This window comes from Sorex fumeus, unplaced genomic scaffold (genome assembly GCF_029834395.1).
Source record: "Sorex fumeus unplaced genomic scaffold, SorFum_2.1 ptg000086l, whole genome shotgun sequence".
Lineage (NCBI taxonomy): Eukaryota > Metazoa > Chordata > Mammalia > Eulipotyphla > Soricidae > Sorex > Sorex fumeus.
The window spans coordinates 1,600,001-1,617,857 of record NW_026606143.1 but is presented as its reverse complement, the minus strand read 5'-3'; the positions used below and the strand labels follow the sequence as shown (position 1 = coordinate 1,617,857).

The 17,857-nt window shown below is 37.1% G+C and overlaps 1 protein-coding gene across 4 annotated transcripts in view; it reads left to right on the top strand.

The window, feature by feature from the left end:
• Nucleotides 1-17,857, top strand: part of KDM6A (lysine demethylase 6A) — a 172,716-nt gene that overhangs the window by 126,693 nt on the left and 28,166 nt on the right. Inside the window, exons 10-16 of one of the 4 annotated variants that reach the window (XM_056131062.1) lie at nt 946-1,072; nt 8,030-8,128; nt 8,270-8,489; nt 9,045-9,179; nt 9,622-9,777; nt 10,320-10,415; nt 12,143-12,538. In XM_056131062.1, coding sequence (XP_055987037.1) covers nt 946-1,072; nt 8,030-8,128; nt 8,270-8,489; nt 9,045-9,179; nt 9,622-9,777; nt 10,320-10,415; nt 12,143-12,538 — 1,229 coding nt within the window. The remainder of the gene's footprint in view (nt 1-945; nt 1,073-8,029; nt 8,129-8,269; nt 8,490-9,044; nt 9,180-9,621; nt 9,778-10,319; nt 10,416-12,142; nt 12,539-17,857) is intronic. The other 3 variants (XM_056131063.1, XM_056131065.1, XM_056131066.1) reach the window with 3 other exon arrangements.

The window sequence follows — 17,857 nt, the reverse complement described above, 5'->3', positions numbered from 1 at the left end:
GGAGGGGGCGGGATTCAGGGCTGCACTCAGTAATGCTCAGGCAGTATTGTTATATGAGGAATCAAACCCTGGTGGGTTCATGGGTCTTAACATCTGTACTATCTCCTGGCCCCATCTTAGAGGCTTTAAAAGGTACTGTTTTGTTTTGTTGTTGTTTTCATTTTTCCTGTTGTTTGGGGGACCACAACTGGAAGTGCTTATAGGCCACTAGGCCTAGGTTATACTGGGGGTATGTGGTTGACAGGGTTGGAACTCAGGACCTCACTTATGCAAGGCATGTGTTCAACCAGTTGAACTTCATCCCTACTCTCAGAAGGCAAAGATTTTTACATGACAGTGAATAGTATTTAATATTTTTATAGATGATGCTTCATAACCTGAAAGTTTTTTTCATTTAACTCTGTTTTGTTGAATATTTTATTCAGTGTGGGAGGAACCACTCAGCAGTGTTTAAAGGCTATTCCTGGCAATGCTATGGATCAAACTTGAACTTCCCACATGCAGACCTGCTCTTAATTCATTGAGCTATTCCTCTGGCCACTAGAAGTATTTTAAATACCAACATTGGAAAAGTGGGAGTATTAATAATCTTCATGAAGTTAGTGCTATATATCTTTGACTGTAATTTTCTTTGAGAAACAGACTTCTGTTCAGAACTGCCAGTTCTAAATTTGGGAAGTATGTACTAAAAAGAGTAATGTTTTTATTTTCTGTTCGGTATTCTTAGAAGAATGATAAAGTGGGGTTGGAACAATAGTTCAGCAGGTAGGGCTCTGTCCTGTGTTGGATCCTAGACACCCCATATGGTTTTCCAACCCCTGCCAGGAGTGACCCCTAAGAGCAGACCCAGGAGTAAACCCCAAGTACCTTTGGATATGACCCAAGAACACCAACAAAAGCAACAATTATGTATATTCAGTTCAACATTTTTAATCATTATGGTAGGTTGGATGCATCATACTGTGGATCTTCTAGGAGATAAAGCCACCAAGGAAAGTTTTGCTATTCAGTATCTCCAAAAGTCCTTGGAAGCAGATCCTAATTCTGGCCAGTCCTGGTATTTCCTTGGAAGGTAAGATTTCACTGTCACTGTCACTGTACTCTCGTTGTTCATCAATTTGCTCAAGCGGGCCCAGTCACATCTCCATTGTGACGCTTGTTACTGTGTTTGGCATAACGAATACGTCTTGGGTAGCTTGCCAGGCTTTGCCGTGCAGGCAAGATACTCTCAGTAGCTTGCCGGGCCCTCCAAGAGGGGCGGAGAATCGAACTCGGGTCTGCCATGTTGGCCGCTTGCAGGGCAAACGCCCTGCCCACTGTGCTCCAGCCCAAGGTAAGATTTATCAGGCACTTAAGTTTTACTTTCTTTTGTTTTTTTCAGCTAATAAGAGATTTGAATTCTGATCTCAAGTGTTAGTTTATATTTATAATCTGATTACTATATTTTCCTTTTAAAATACAGTAATATTTTACAAGTTTAAAAATAGACTGTTCCCTATTCTTACCATGACATGTTACTTTGATTATTGCACTTCATTTTACTTTAATTGTATCTGGTTTTTATTTTTATTTAAGTATTTAAATGCCTTTTTTCTCTCTTTCTATAAAAGGGGAATTTCTGTTCCTGGTAACTACCGCTGGCCAATAGAACCTTAATATTTATTATTATTATTATTTTTTTTTTTATTAGTGAAGCACCATGAGGTACAGTTGTAGATTTACAAATCTTTGTGCTTGAGTTTAGGTCATACAATGATCAAATACCCATCCCTCCACCAGTGCCCATTTCCCCCCACCCCCCAATATTTATAATTTTTTAATTCAAGTTTAGGCAGTAAGGCTATAGGTGTTTTTCAGTTCATAGTATTGCTGTACAAAGTTAAGGTTTGCATACCACTGCCACCAGAATTACTATGACCTATCCTATCAGACCTCTGGTCTGAGGTCCAGATTTTTTCTACTGTTTGCTGAGTGACAGCTACGGTTTTAGTGCATAGTGTTGCCTCATTCTTCTACCATCAGCATGCTCTAGGCCCTCTACCTGTTTGTACTGTTATTTTCAGTGCACCTCATCTTTTTGCTCCTTCCCAAACTGGTATTCTTGGATTTGTAATCCAGTGACCAGGGTTTATTATCATGTGATAACTGTCCATACCCTTGATTTGTCTCTGTATACCACAGATGAGTGAGATAATCTGGTATTTGTTCTTCTGCCTCTGGTTTACTTCACTCAACATCATGCTCCAAATTCCTATCCAAGTTTCTGCAACACCATTAGTGTTGCACAGCAGCAGTCTTTATAAATAAAAAGATTTTATTTTTTCTTGTGGCTATGTAGTATTCCATTGTGCATATATATCACAACTTCTTTATCCATTCATCTGTATTTGGACATATGGCTTGTTTCCATATCCTGGCTATTATATTTATACCTTTTTTTTTAATTTTATTGAATCACCGTGAGATAGTTACAAGCTTTTATATTTGGGTTACAATCACACAATGATCAGACACCCTCCCTCCACCAGTGCACATTCCCCACCACCATTTATTTATACTTTTGATGAATGTCGTTTACCTTAGAATTCACACGAGTAATGGTAGATCTCATCGATTCTACTTGAAATCTTAAAATAACAAATGGATACATTATTATGGATTTGTTGGAAATACATAGCAAAATTTAATAAAAGTAGTAGTCTTCTATTAATTTTTGTTTCGTTGACTATTTAAATTATTAAACTATGAAATTAAGTTTATGTGACATAGCTAATGTATAGGTATTAATGGACTTTCATTTGGGGACCACAACCTTTGGTTCCTCAGGCTACTCCCAGCCAGGTCCTTGGGGTTGCCCCCAGACTCATAAATCATGTTCTCTAGATCTGTGAGCCATTTTCAGGACTCTTGATAGACAATTTTTAGGAACATCATATTAGCTATACTAATTTGTTATAGCTTTCATATATTTTAGAAAGATAAATGTGTACTAAAAGGTCCAAATCTTTCTTTGACAACTATGTGTAGAATGTTGGATGCTATCATTAAACCTTTTGAAACCATTTTAAAACAAGAGGATGGTACTAGATCAGGGATTCTGTGAGTTAGTTTTTTGGGTTTTGTTTTGATTTCACCAATAAGGAACATTTATTTTATAATGTTTTGAGAAATTTTTGTCTAGCTGTAATAAAAGTGCTGTGGCTGAGAAACCTTGGGTTAGGTATCTTCCCAACGCTAAAGATTTCAATTTTACAGTTTCTTTTCAAATTATCTATTTATGTGAATATTTGATGTTTCCATTTTTTTGTTTTTGTTTTTGGGTCACACCCTGCAATGTTCAGGAGTTACTACTGGCTCTGCACTCTGGAATTACTCCTGGAGGTGCTTGGGTACCATGTGGGATAGCGGGGATCGAACTCAGGTTGGCCGTGTGAAAGACAAACATCCTACCTGTTGTGCTATCGCTCCAGCCCTTTTCCGTTTTTTTAACACAGGAATGTTACTTTGGAATGAGTGTCATTAAATTTAATATTTTAATTATTTGTGTGAGAAAGAATAATTCTAAGATTTTTTAAAAGTACATTTAATTACTCAAAACTGTACAAGAATTAAATGAAAAAGTTGCCTACTTTTAGCAGGGATTTTCTAATTGTTTCTTAGGATTGGAAAACTCATAATTTGGGTCTTTAATTAATGAAGCTTGAGAGAACAAAGTTTGTGTTTCTCTTTCACTAAAGATCTTCAGGAGCAAAAAGTCTTATCATCCTTATAATTTCTTGCCTAGTTGCTGCTATTCAACAAATGGAATAAATTAATAAGCGAAACACAATTTGTGTTTGAGGTAGCACCATTAGTGTTGCACAGAAGCAGTCTTTATATAGTTACTGGAACAGAAGCCTAGTACTGGAAGTAGGGGCTGCTTTATCTTTGTCTCTAGTCTTAGGGATAAATTTCTTATGTATTAAAAGGAATGTGTATCACAAAGTGTTATTTTTTGCTATTTTAATGATGCTGTGATTTTTGTTTTCAGTGAACATTACAGTAGTATTCCATAGAATTTTTTTTTCACCTCATGTTAACTGATTTTGACATATTAAGTCATTGAGATATTTTTAATTGGGATTCTTTTGGGATAAAACATTCCAAATATACACTATCTTCACTGACTTCTCACATAAAGGATACTTCCATTGGACTAGCTTGTTTTGTTTCTATCATGTTAGATGTTCGTGACTTTAAACAATAAAATATGTAATAAGGTTTGAAGACTGTTCTAGACTTTTTCCTTTGATGTTTACTTTTTCTTACATCTTTGTTGTCTTCTAAAATGTTCCATCTAATCTTTTGTTAACAAAAAAGAAAATGTTTGTAAACAAATTGTGTTTGGGATGTTACCAAAGCTGTGAATTAGGACCTCAAGTGTCTGTAAGCAACTTTGGAATTTAATGACCTTATTTCTGAGGCTTTACATAACTTATCTCTGCAACTAAAGTCTGTGTTAAGATTCATTCTATTGGTTATTCGCCATGTGCATTTGATGATAAAATATGTAATGTTATGCTGTTTATAATAGCACCAATCTTTGACTGTATTATCCCAGAAGTATAGAATGTAAGAGCATGGAGGAATCGGGAAGGCTTTCCTATTCCCAGTTTTGTAAACCCTGTCATTTTACAGTTAGAAAACAGTGGGTGCAAAGGACTAACATGTTTTGTCTAAGATCAAGTCTCAATGGTAATTAGCATCAAGAGCAGGGACTAGATCTAGGTTCATTCAGAGCTGTTTTTAAATTATTCAAGGCTGTCTCAAGAAGAACTTGTCTCTTTTCTTGAGGGAAAAATGGCTGGAAGTTAGATGGGGACATTTGTGTACGGGCACATTGGCTTTTTACTTTAACCTGTAAGAATGCAATGTGAAAACACATTGAGAACTTGTGGAAGCAGTTTGAGAAATTATTGCTTATTATAACATTACACAATGGTTAAGTAACATTGTGTATGAATCTGAGATTTTCTTTTCATTTAACAACTACCATCACTAGCCTTCTTTAAAATATCTGTTAAGCATTTCATTTCTTCCCTATAATTGTCTTTAATGACCTATTCTTCTGAATTCTCCCCTCATAAAACCATTAGCAGATGCTCTCTGACACTTTTTCCTCAGTCACTGACATTTCTAATACACAAGATTAGTGAGGCCTGAGACTTATTTTTACCTCTCATAAGAATTATAATTTATTCTTATAACTTCCTTTCCTATGGATGAAATCCAGTACATATTACATGTTATTAATACCCACTTGTATCTCCTCAAAATGTCAAAATCAGCATAATTCAAGCTTCATTCTTTATATTCTTCCCCAGCCAGTTTTTTTTAACCATTGATAATCTCTCCCCCTCCCCCTCCCTCCCTTTTTAAAAAATTTTTTTCTTTTAATTTTTATTAGTGAAACATCATGAGGTACAGTTGTAGACTTACAGATTTTTGTGCTTGGGTTTCAGTTATACAATGATTGAATACCCATCCCTTCACAAGTGCCCATTCTCCACCACCACCAGTCCCAGTATCCCTCCCTCCCCCCATCCCCCTATCCCACCCTACCTCTGTGGCAGGGCATTCCCTTTTGTTATTTTTCTCATTTTGAGTGCTGTGGTTTGCAAAAGAGACATTGAGTGGCAATCTTGTTCGGACTATAGTCTACTCTCATCACGCATTTCCCATCTTGAGAGGAACCTCCCATCACCCTTTATTTGGTGCTCCCTTCTCTATCTGAGCTGCCTTTTCCCCTAGCTTATGCAGCTGTCCTCAAAGCAATGGAGTAATCCTTCTGGTACTTATCTCGGCTATTCTAGGGTGTTAGTCTCCTATTTTGTTACTTTATGTTCCCCAGATGAATGAAATCTATGTCTGTCCCTTTCTTTCTGACTCATTTCGCTTACCATGATACTTTTCCACGTAGTACCACTTGTATATGAATTTTTTTTCTAACAGCTGCATAGTACTCCATTGTGTAGAGTTTCTTTAACCAGTCATCTGTCCTTGGTCATTCAGATTTTTTCCAGATTTTAGCTATTGTAAAGAGTGCTGCAATGAACAAACAAGTGCAGATGTCGCTTCGACATACTTTTTTGCCTCTCTGGGATATATTCCCAGGAGTGGTATTGCTGGGTCAAATGGGAGCTCAATTTCTAATTTTTTGAGGATCGTCCATACTGTTTTCCGAAACGGTTGAACCAGTGGGCATTCCCACCAACAGTGAAGGAGAGTCCCTTTCTCGCGACATCAGCGCCAACACTGGTTGCTTTTGGTCTTTTGGATGTGGGCCAGTCTCTGTGCTGTGAAATGATATATCATTGTTATTTTGATCTGCATCTCCCTGATGATTAATGATGTAGAGCATTTTCTCGTGTGCCTTTTAGCCATTCGGATTTCTTCTTTGAGAAAGTGTTTGTTCATTTCCTCGCCCCTTTTTTTGATGGGGTTGGTTGTTTTCTTCTTGTGGAGTTCAACCAGTATTTTGTCTTGGGGCTGCACCTGGCATGCTCAGTACTTACTGCTGGTTCTTTGCTCAAAGGTCACTCCTAGCAGTGCTCAGGAGACTAGAAAGTACTGGGCATGGACTCTAAATCAACTTGCATGCAGCTTAAGTACACTACCTGCAGTACTATTTCTCCACCCTGTTTTTTTCCTTATTTTTTCAGAGCTAAAGTTAGAGCCTCCTTTCCACAACCTTCCTGTTGTCTAATCAACTGGTCCCAATGTCATTATTGATTTAGGGGGCACACCTAGTTCCCAGGAACTGCTTTAAGTTCTGTGTTTAGGGGTTGTCCCTGGTGATAATTGGGTGATCATGTGGTGAGCAAATTTGGCTCTCCTGCATACAAAGCAGAGTGTCACCTTTCTGTATTTGTGTTATTGCATATACATAAGGTTTTGTTTATAGTGTTCAAACACCATTTTGAAATGCCTTCTTGTCTCTTCTACCTGAATCAGTGGTTCCCAGACTTTAGGATTACATGAATCAGTAAAAGTTGTAAGACTAATTACGAGAATCAAAATAGGATGTTTGGTCAAGTAAACAATTTAAAATCTTATTTTGTACTATTAGTAATGTTCCAAAATAAGTCAGTAATAATACAAATATTAGTTGTAATGAATGTATTACTTGTTGCTGTTATATTTTGTTGCTTGACAAATTTGCTATTCACTGGCTGGTAATTGGGAATCACTAGACAAAAGAGCATCATATATATGTTCATATCCCTTGCTTTTACCCTTTCTTTTCTTGCCTTATATTGTTCTTGTGACATTGTAATGTGTCTAGTCTTCAACTAAATTATCAGCTCCTTGAAGGCAGGGTCTGGGTCTTCCTTCTTGCTCCCTAAGAATATGATTTGTAGCTTCAGCTACTGTTCTGTGTCCATCTAGTACATCTGCATTAAGAAAATAGTAAGTCCTTGGTACTTTATATAGTATGTTACCCTTACTGGTCATGAACTACTGAACTTAAGCCATTTTTTCATAGTTAACTATTTGATAGTTAACTATTTTTGATAGCTAATTTGATGTTAACTATATTTTGCATTTGTATTGTTTCATGATTTAAATAATCATTGCCCTCTCTTGTTAGGAAAGGAGACTTGAAATCTGATTTACCAATCTTAACGTAGAATTTATTTCTTGGTTTTTAACTCTGTATAAGAAACCAAATGTCACGCAGTGTAACTTAGAGGGGTAAGTGTGTGTGTACGTGTATGTGTGTTCAGTTCACAATATCAGCTGATAGGGTCTTCAGTTATTTAAATTATGATCAGAAATATACAATGTTTTAACACCAGACTATAGTATGGTTTTTCAAAGGTTAATTGTAATATAAAATTAATTTTTAGTTATATAAAGACATACATAAATGTTACATTATAGTTTTAAGTTGCTTTGATTCTATAATTCATCCTTTCATCAAACTAATAATAAGTTAATTAGTATTGATGGTATTTTCTTGATTTTGTTTTTACCTCTCCGTTCTCAGGTGCTATTCAAGTATTGGGAAAGTTCAGGATGCCTTTATATCTTACAGGCAGTCTATTGATAAATCAGAAGCAAGTGCAGATACGTGGTGTTCAATAGGGTAAGACTTTATATTACGACAATTGTATTGTAATTAATAGACAAAATTGTCACATTATATATATTATGCTTTTTGGCTATTTTACTATGAAGTTAAGTTCTTCTTAGTCAGTTTTTTCTCCCTCTTAATTTCTCTTTTCAGTGTGCTATATCAGCAGCAGAATCAGCCTATGGATGCTTTACAGGCCTATATTTGTGCTGTGCAATTGGATCATGGTCATGCTGCAGCCTGGATGGACTTAGGCACTCTCTATGAATCCTGCAACCAGCCCCAGGACGCCATTAAATGTTACTTAAATGCAACCAGAAGTAAAAGTTGTAGTAATTCCTCTGCACTTGCAGCACGAATTAAGTATTTACAGGTAAAAGTTTTAAGTAGTTTTTTTTAAAGACACGTTTGCGCCATGACAGGCAGGAGGAGGGTGGCTAGAAAGTTTGTCTAGGTGTGTTTTGATGTCTATAATTTGTTTCCATATTTTGTAAACATATCATAGCTTGTAATATTCTTTTACTTTTCATTTAAGTTAGATATGCAGTATTTTGAAATATGCTATTTTGCACATTTACTCTGTTGATGCATATTGATTTGCATAATTTTTTTCTATGTACTGTCTACATTTTTAAGTTGTCATAGCATTTTAGATAAAAGAACACAAACACTGTATGTCACTCTTGCTTGGAGTTTCATGAGGAGACAGCTTTGAGAACTCTGAAAACAGAGCTCTGCTTTGTTTTAATTCTCACAAAGGTTTATGTTCTGGTTACCCTCTTTATACTTAGTATCTTTCTGAAACCCCAAATTAAGAATCTATTTTCTTTTAAGAACAATTAGTTAATAGCATTTAGGAAGATTTAGTGGACTTGCTCTTACTCAAGTAGGCTTGTGTTAAATTTGCTTTTTACATAATTTTTCCTAGGCTCAGTTGTGTAACCTTCCACAAGGTAGTCTACAGAATAAAACTAAATTACTTCCTAGTATTGAGGAGGCATGGAGCCTACCCATCCCCGCAGAGCTTACCTCCAGGCAGGGTGCCATGAACACAGCACAGCAGGTGAGAAGTTGGGTTATATTCTGCAGGTGCCCAGCTTTAAGGGTTCTTTTCAATCTATAGTGGTCAAGCATATTTTACTGAGCACAGGGGGCTTTTTTAATTAAAAGCCTTTTTAATTAATTGTGAATGGAAAATCGTTCAAAATAAAACTCCCTCTGATATGGGAAGAAATTTTGGGGTGCCAATATAGAGCCTTTGTGCACTTTTATGAATTTGAAGGAAAATTCTTAAAATAATGCAGCAATTTTAAGTTATAAAGCAAGTTTTTCAAAGGAAGGTACACATTCCTCCATTGACTCATTTGATTTTGATTTTCAATAAATTGCAATCAGCGATGTCCACATAGCATTGAAAAGTATACAGCTTGTAAAGTTTTAAGATTTGAAGGAATGAATTAAGAATATAGAGAACCCTATTTTTGTCTTCCTTCTGTGATTCTTAGGCATGTAAACCTCATCATCCAAATACTGAACCTGTATTAGGCCTCAGTCAAACACCAATTTCACAGCAATCCTTGCCACTACACATGATTCCTTCTAGCCAAGTAGATGACCTGTCCAGTCCTGCCAAGAGGAAAAGAACATCTAGTCCAACAAAGGTATATATTTTAGAGAATTAGAAAATCCCAATCAAAAAGAATCTCCCAACTGCCCTGACCTGTGCAGTTTGAACATCTCGTCCTTTATTTTTAATCTGTGGACATCAGAGTGAAAGGTTTGAGTTTTTCCTTCCCAAATTCTTAGCATCATATTAAATATAGAAATTAGGGATGAATTTGCATTCATTAAATCATTTTATTCATCACCCTGCCGTTAAGATCTCAACACACTTTTCATCATCACTTTATACTGACATTGAAATAAACTTAATGTTGGGTCTAGTAAACAGTATGGTGTTTAGGTTAGTTACTTGGGCCATAGATTAGGGGTGGGCCTTTTGGGGTGGCTTATTAAATAATGTTTAAATTTTTATGATTTCCAATTTTATTATGCATGTAAAGCTATTTTTAAGAGAATTTGATGTCAGAATTTTTTATATGTAAATATTCCAACTCAGTCATTTGACTTCCATTAGTCTTTATTGATTGTATGGCTCTAACCAAATATTCTTTGCTTTTTTTTTATAATCAATTTTCCTCAGAATACTGCTGATAATTGGAGTAGTGGCCATGCAGTGTCACATCCTCCAGTACAGCAACAAGCTCATTCATGGTGCATGACACCACAGAAATTTCAGGTATGTGAGATAAGCTTTTGGTAGTTTTTCCTATTAAATAAGAACAGAGGTAGTAAATTTTGATATTTTAAAAAACAATTTTTAATTGGCAGCAATAGTCAACAAATAATTCACTTAAGTTCAAATAAACCCACATTTGCCAAATAGAGTTAACTCATTCTTAGAGAGAGAGAGAACTCATTCTTGGTTCTCTACATTTTTTTAATTAATATTATTTAGATTATATAGTTACATATTTGGAGCTGCATAGTTATTAACGTAGGGCATATAGAGTAAATTCTCCTTATTCTTCTGTTTTTATCTATTGGTTTACTCTCCAAATAAACAACCAGTGTTACTTAGTTCTTGCCTATATTTGCAGACATATATCATGCATATACAACCTAATATGTATCTTTTTTCTCACTGTTTTTATTTATATACCTTTTACACAAATGAGAGAAGTCTACATATATTGTCTACATATTACAGAACTATCCTATGTTTCCTCATTCTTTTATGGTTATGCAACATTGAGTGTGGGGGAACCCCACACGTGGCTTTGCATGCAGAAACACTTCTTTTAGTGAGTAGTGGACCATATGGGATGCCAGGAACTGAACCTGGGTTGGTCGCATGTATCGATGACCATAATTTTGTGTTCCTTTATCTCATGTGAGCCAGAGAGATAGTTTATTAGGTAAGGTGCTTGGCTTGCATACAGTTGATCCAGGTTCAGTACCTGACCCTACATATGGCCCGTCCCCCAGCACTGCCAAGAGTACAAAGCCAGTACTTAATCCTGAGCACCACTGGGTATAACCCAAAAACAAAGGATCTCAAAGATCACTTATATAAAATAGACCTTTTTAGAATGAATGTTTAGTTCTTTCTCACTCAGTCATATATTCCCAAGTAATTTTGTGGGAACAATTACTTAAAATCATGATCTTATTTCTTATACGTATCTTTGACTATATTCTCCTTTCTTCTTTTAGCACTTGGAACAGCTCCTTGCAAATAGAAATAATTTAAGTCCAGCACAGAAACTGATGCTGGAACACCTGGAAAGTCAGTTTGTTTTAATGCAGCAACACCAAACATATATTTCCTCCCCAAAATGTGTTAGGATTTTGAGTATTTTTATTGGCTGGCACATCCTTTCAGGGCATGTTCATGCCCACTTCAACTTTCCACTAATATTTGTAGGAATTTAATTTCTGTGCTTTTAAAAATACTAATAATTGATTAAAAATCTTCAGGGGGTAGATAATATACTTCAATTTTAGATGCAAGATTTGGCATTTTATTATTTATTTCATCCATTTTTGATGTATTATAAGGATTTGCTTATTTGTAAACAAGTTATCCCAGAATCTTAGGTTGGGGCTTGTTTGTTTTAGAAGATACAGCATAGAAATATAATAAAATGTTGAGATCCCCTTTTTTGAGATAGGGGAAAGATCTGTAAATTCCAAGTCATTTTCCATTAATGTTCGATTGCTTTCTTTAGTCATTACTAAAGGATTTTTTTCTTTCGAAGTGAAAGAGATTTCTGCTTCTTTGAGAAAGGTTATCTAAATATGAATAGACACAATTTTTTGCTTTTAATATGTGTACTTCTCAACATACAAAAATATTATGGTTTGATCAGCGATTAACTGGTTATGCAGCTTTACTCTTTTGATTCTCTCCCCTATGGGTAACACAAATAACATTTTTTGTCTGTTTATTTTGTTTTTTGACAGATGAGACAAACAGGAGTTGCTCATATACGACCTACTGGAATTCCTAATGGACCAACAGTTGACTCATCACTGCCTACAAACTCAGTCTCTGGCCAGCAGCCACAGCTTGCTCTGACCAGAATGCCTAGCGTCTCTCAGTCTGGAGTCCACCCTGCCTGCCCTGGGCAGCCTTTAGTCAACGGACCCTTCTCTGCAGGCCATATTCCCTGTAGCACATCAAGAACACTGGGAAATACAGACACTATTTTGATAGGCAATAATCATACAACAGGAAGTGGTAGTAATGGAAATGTGCCTTACCCGCAGCGAAACGCACTCACTCTACCTCATAACCGCACAAACCTGACCAGCAACGCAGAGGAGCCGTGGAAAAACCAACTGTCTAACTCCACTCAGGTAATAGAAAAGATTGGCTGCTTTGTTAACTCGTTACATTGTAGTTTTTTATTTGATTTTTATGCATTTTGAAATTGAAAAAAATGAAATTTGAGGAGCTCTTTTTGTAAGCATTTATTGTACTACAATATTTTTGGGGCCAGAATCAAAAGAATTTGATTGAAAGCTAATGGAAATTTCTCCCAAGTGGAGAGGGGAAAATTGACACCAGAGGTAAAGGAGTGGATTATCAGAACAAGTGAGATGGGGTTGTGGGTGGTTCGGTCTTTAAAAGGTTTATTAAAATAAGATTTTTCATTAGAATGCCTGTTGGGCTATGTATAATTGGCAATTAATAAATGGGACATTTTGTTATGTTAGTAAAATATATTCTATCCTTCTAATTTTCATTACATAATTCACTGGCTTGCTTTAGTTGCTGAGATTTCCAGTAAACACTCAACCCTATTTTAGAAATTTGCTCTCCTTCATTCTAGTAGAAATTCTAATGAGAACCATAATTCTGATGAAAGAATTAACAGTTTGCAGTCCACAAGATCTCTATACGTGATTGAATACTGAGTATTAGAAACCTCCAGCTTTAGCTTCATAGATCTCTCAAGCCAGTGTCTGGGAAAGTTGTTGAATGCTGTTGAGTTGTTTTAAGGTCTGGTTTATTCACCTTTTAGCTTTTGAGTTGAGAGGAAATGGTACTTTTGATAAGTACTACTTTTAAAGAGTTTATTCAAAGGTATCTTGTAAGCTATAAAAGTAAGAAATATAGGTGTGTGGGTGAAAAAAGAAATATAGGTGTGATTGTTTATAAGTACTTTAAAGATTTCGTAGCTTAAGATACTGAATTTCAGTTAAGAAAATGTAATGATACTTTTTGAATACATACAAATTCTAATTTGTGTAACTTGTGAAGTGATTCACTTTGGAGTTAATAGTTAAATTGATGCTTATCTCTTTTTTTTTTTCTTAACTTTTTGACGGCTGGAGCTATAGCACAGCGGTAGGGCGTTTGCCTTGCATGCGGCCAGCCTGGCCGAGCCAGGTTCGATTCCTCCGCCTCTCTAGGAGAGCCTGGCAAGCTATTTTAAAGTGCCACTATAATTTGGCTCATAATTGCTTAGTAATTTAAAATGAGTACTTTGCATGCTGATTAATATTTATCAACTTTTTATGAATTTAGGTTTTTAGTTAAATTTTTCTCTTTACCACGGTCACCGTCCTCCCGTTGTTCATTGATTTGCTCGAGCAGGCCCAGTAACGTCTCCATCATGAGACATGTTACTGTGTTTGGCATATCCAATACATCACGGGTAGCTTGCCAGGCTCTGCCGTGCGGGCGAAATACTCTGGGTAGCTTGCCGGGCTCTCCGAGAGGGGCGGAGGGATTGAACTCAGGTTGGCCATGTTGGCTGTTTGTAAGGCAAATGCCCTACCCGCTGTGCTATTGCTCCAGCCCTTCTCTTAACCAGTAACGTGTAATTTTAAGACTTCAAACTTTAGGTTTTAAGGGCATTTAACCAAGTTAAAAGCAGCCTTTACATGTCAGAGCGATAGTACAGTGGTTAGGGCATTTCCCTTGCATCTAATCAACCTGGGTTCGATCCCCAGTATCCAATATGGCCACCCAGACACCCCCAGGAGTAATTCCTGCATGTCAAACTAGGAGTAGCCTCTGAGCATTGCCAGGTATGCTGCTCCCCCTCACTGCCCCCGCAACAAAGAAAAGCAGCCTTTAGTATATAAGAATCTTGTCATCAACCAGAATTTTATTCCTTTGCCACTTTCATTGACAAAGATCAATTATTTCTTACTTGGAAAAGTGAAGTTGGGGGCTACAGTTGATGGTGCTAGTGTAGGGCTACATCTGATTCTGTAATTAGGACTGACCTCTTGTCAGTGTTGAAGTCTATAGTATGCAAAGCAAAAAAGTCTCACTTCTGTACTATCTATCTCACCAACCATGAAATTTCATTTTTAAATTTTTTAATGTGAATTAAGATGTTTTTATTGAATAAAACTTAGATGGGGATGGGGAGATAATGATGATGAAAGGAATAGGTGTTCAAGAGAGAACAGTAGATTGAAAAAGCAAGCAAGCAAGAGAGAGGGATACATATGTGTTCAAGGGCTTGAAGAGCAAGCCAAATTTTGTTTACAGTTAAAAAGGCTTGCCGTGGGCTGGAGCAATAGCACAGCGAGTAGGGCATTTGCTTTGCACGCGGCCCATCCGGGTTCAATTCCCAGCATCCCATATGGTCCCCTGACCACCGCCAGGGGTAATTTCTGAGTGCACAGCCAGGAGTAAACCCCTGTACTTCGCCGGGTATGACCCAAAAAGCAAAAAATAAAAATAATGATAAAAAATTTAAAGGCTTGCCACTGAAATAATTATAAAAACTTTCTTATAATTTATTTAATTTTCTTCTAGGGGTGGTAGGGACCATTAGTTAATGGGAATATAAGTTTTAAAATATTTAACATAAAATTATGATAATGGGCTGGAGCGATAGCACAGCGCGTAGGGTGTTTGCCTTGCACGCAGCCAACATGGCTGACCCGAGTTCAATTCCTCCGCCCCTCTCGGAGAGCCCGGCAAGCTACTGAGAGTATCTCGCCCACACCCCAAAGCCTGGCAAGCTCCCCGTGACGTATTCGATATGCCAAACACAGTAACAACAAAGTCTCACAGTGAAGACGTTACTGGGCCCGCTCGAGAAAATCGATGAACAACGGGAGGAAAGTGACAGTAAATTATGATAATGTCTCCCACACAATGTACTTATTTTTATGTTCTCACAGTTTAGAGATCATCAAATTATTATTTTAGAATTCCATTATTAAATTTTTTGACAGATCGGGTTGTTTCTTTTTTTTTTTTAATTTAATCACCGTTCGATAGTTACAAAGCTTTCATGATGGAGTTTCAGTCATACAATGATCGGACGCCCATCCCTCCACAAGTATGCATTTTCCACCACCAATATCCCCAGTTTTCCTCCCGCTACCCCCACTCCATCCCTACACCTGCCTCTGTGGCAGGCACTTTCTTCTCTCTCTCTCTCTATTTTGGGCATTATAGTTTGTAATACATATACTGAGAGGCCATCATGTTTTGTCCTTAGTCTACTTCCAGCACGTATCTCCCATCCCAAGCAATCCCTTTAATCATCATTGATTTAGTGGTCCCTTCTCTATCCAGCTGCCTTCTCCCCCAACTCAATAGGCATACTTCCAACCTGTGGAGCAATCTTTCTGGCCCTTGTGTCTACTGTCCTTGTGTGTTAGTCTCCTATTATATGTTGTTTTATATTCCACAAATGAATTCAGTCATTCTATGTCTGACTCATTTCACTTAGCATGATACTCTCCGTGTCCATCCATTTTCAAGCAAATTTCATTACTTTATCTTTCCTAACATCTGCATTATATTCCATTGTATAGATGTGTAATAGTTCATAGTTTCTTTAACCAATCTTTTATTTTTTCTGGGCACTTGGGTTTTTTCCAGATTCTGACTATTGTGAATTAGTGCTGCAATAAACATACAAATGCAAATATCATTTCTCCTGTGCTTGTTTGCATCCCCGGGATATATTCCCAGAAGTGGTATTGCTGGGTCATATGGAAGCTCAGTTTCTAGTTTTTTGAGGTATGCCCATATTGTTTTCCAATAAGTCTGGACCACTTGGCATTCCCACCAACAATGAATGAGAGTCCCTTTCTCCCCGCATCTGCACCAGCACTGGTTGTTCTTGTTCTTTTTGATGTGTGCCAGTCTCTGTGGTGTGAGATATCTCATTGTTGTTTTGATTTGCTTCTACCTAAAGATTAGCAATGTAAAGCATTTTTTTCAGGTGCCTTTTGGTTATTTGTATTTCTTTTTTGAGGAACTTCCTGTTCATTCTCACCTTTTTTGATGGGGTTGGGGTTTTTTTTTTTTCTTGTTTCTTGTATATCCTGGATATTAAGCCCCTATCTGATGGATATTGGGTAAATAATTGTTCCCATTCCAAGATCTCTCTTTCTGTCACTGTTTCTTTTGAGGTGCAGAAGCTGCTTAGTTTATTGTAGTTTGGAGGGTTTAGTTTGGTCTGGTTTGGTGGCCATACTTGCCAGTGCTCACTCTTGGCTCTACTCAGGAAATCACTTCTGGTGGTCTTCAAGGAATCAAACTCTTCCAGCCCATTTTAAAAGTTTATTTTTGATACCAAGGGCAAATTTCAGTTAAAAATTACACTTCTTAGTTTTATTTATCAAATTTCATACAATTAAATAATCTAAATTACTTTCCTCTGGAATTAAAACTTTTATTAACTGTTATATACCTTGTCCTTAAATTGCTTTAGCCAGTAGCTGTTGGGCTAGAGAGATATAACAGCGGTTAGGGGACTTTCTTTATACGCAGCTGACGTGGGTTCGATCTCTAGCATCCCATATGGTCCCCCGAGTAATTGCTGTGTGCAGAGCCAGGAGTTACCCCTGAGCATTGCCGTATCTGGCTCAAACACAAAACAAAACAGCAATAGCTGTATATTTTCCAAATCCAGTTCAAGAAAATTTCAGCTTATACCTGTCAGTTTATCCTTAAATCTAAAATATGTGTGAGCTCCTGGGAATATATCCCAGAGAGGCAAAAACGTATAGTCCAAGTGACATCTGCACTTGTTTGTTCATTGCAGCACTCTTTACAATAGCCAGAATCTGGAAAAAACCTGAGTGCCCGAGAACAGATGACTGGTTAAAGAAACTTTGGTACATCTGCACAATGGAGTACAGTGTAACTGTTAGAAAAGATGAAGTCATGAAATTTACATACAAGTGGTACTACATGGAAAGTATCATGTTAAGCAAAATGAGTCAGAAAGAGAGGGACAGACATAGAAAGATAGCATTCATCTGGGGAACATAAAGTAACAAAATAGGAGACTAACACCCAAGAATGGCCAAGATTAGAAGTACCAGGAATTTTGCTCCATGGCTTAGAGGCCAGCCACACATGCTAGGGGAAAAGTGAGCTCAGATAGAGAAGGGAGCACCAAATAAAGGGTGTTGGGAGGATCCTCCCAGGAAGGGAGAAGCATGCTGAAAGTAGACTATAGACCAAACATGATTGCCACTCAATGCCTCTTTTGAAAACCACAACACCCAAAAGGAGAGAGAGAACAAAAGGGAGTATCCTGCCACAGAGGCAGGGTGGGATGGGAGGATGGGGGGATGGGAGGGATACTGGGATCTGTGGTGTTGGGAAATGGGCACTGGTGGAGGGATGGGTATTTGATCATTGTATAATTGAAACCCAAGCACAAAAATTTGTAAGTCTACAAC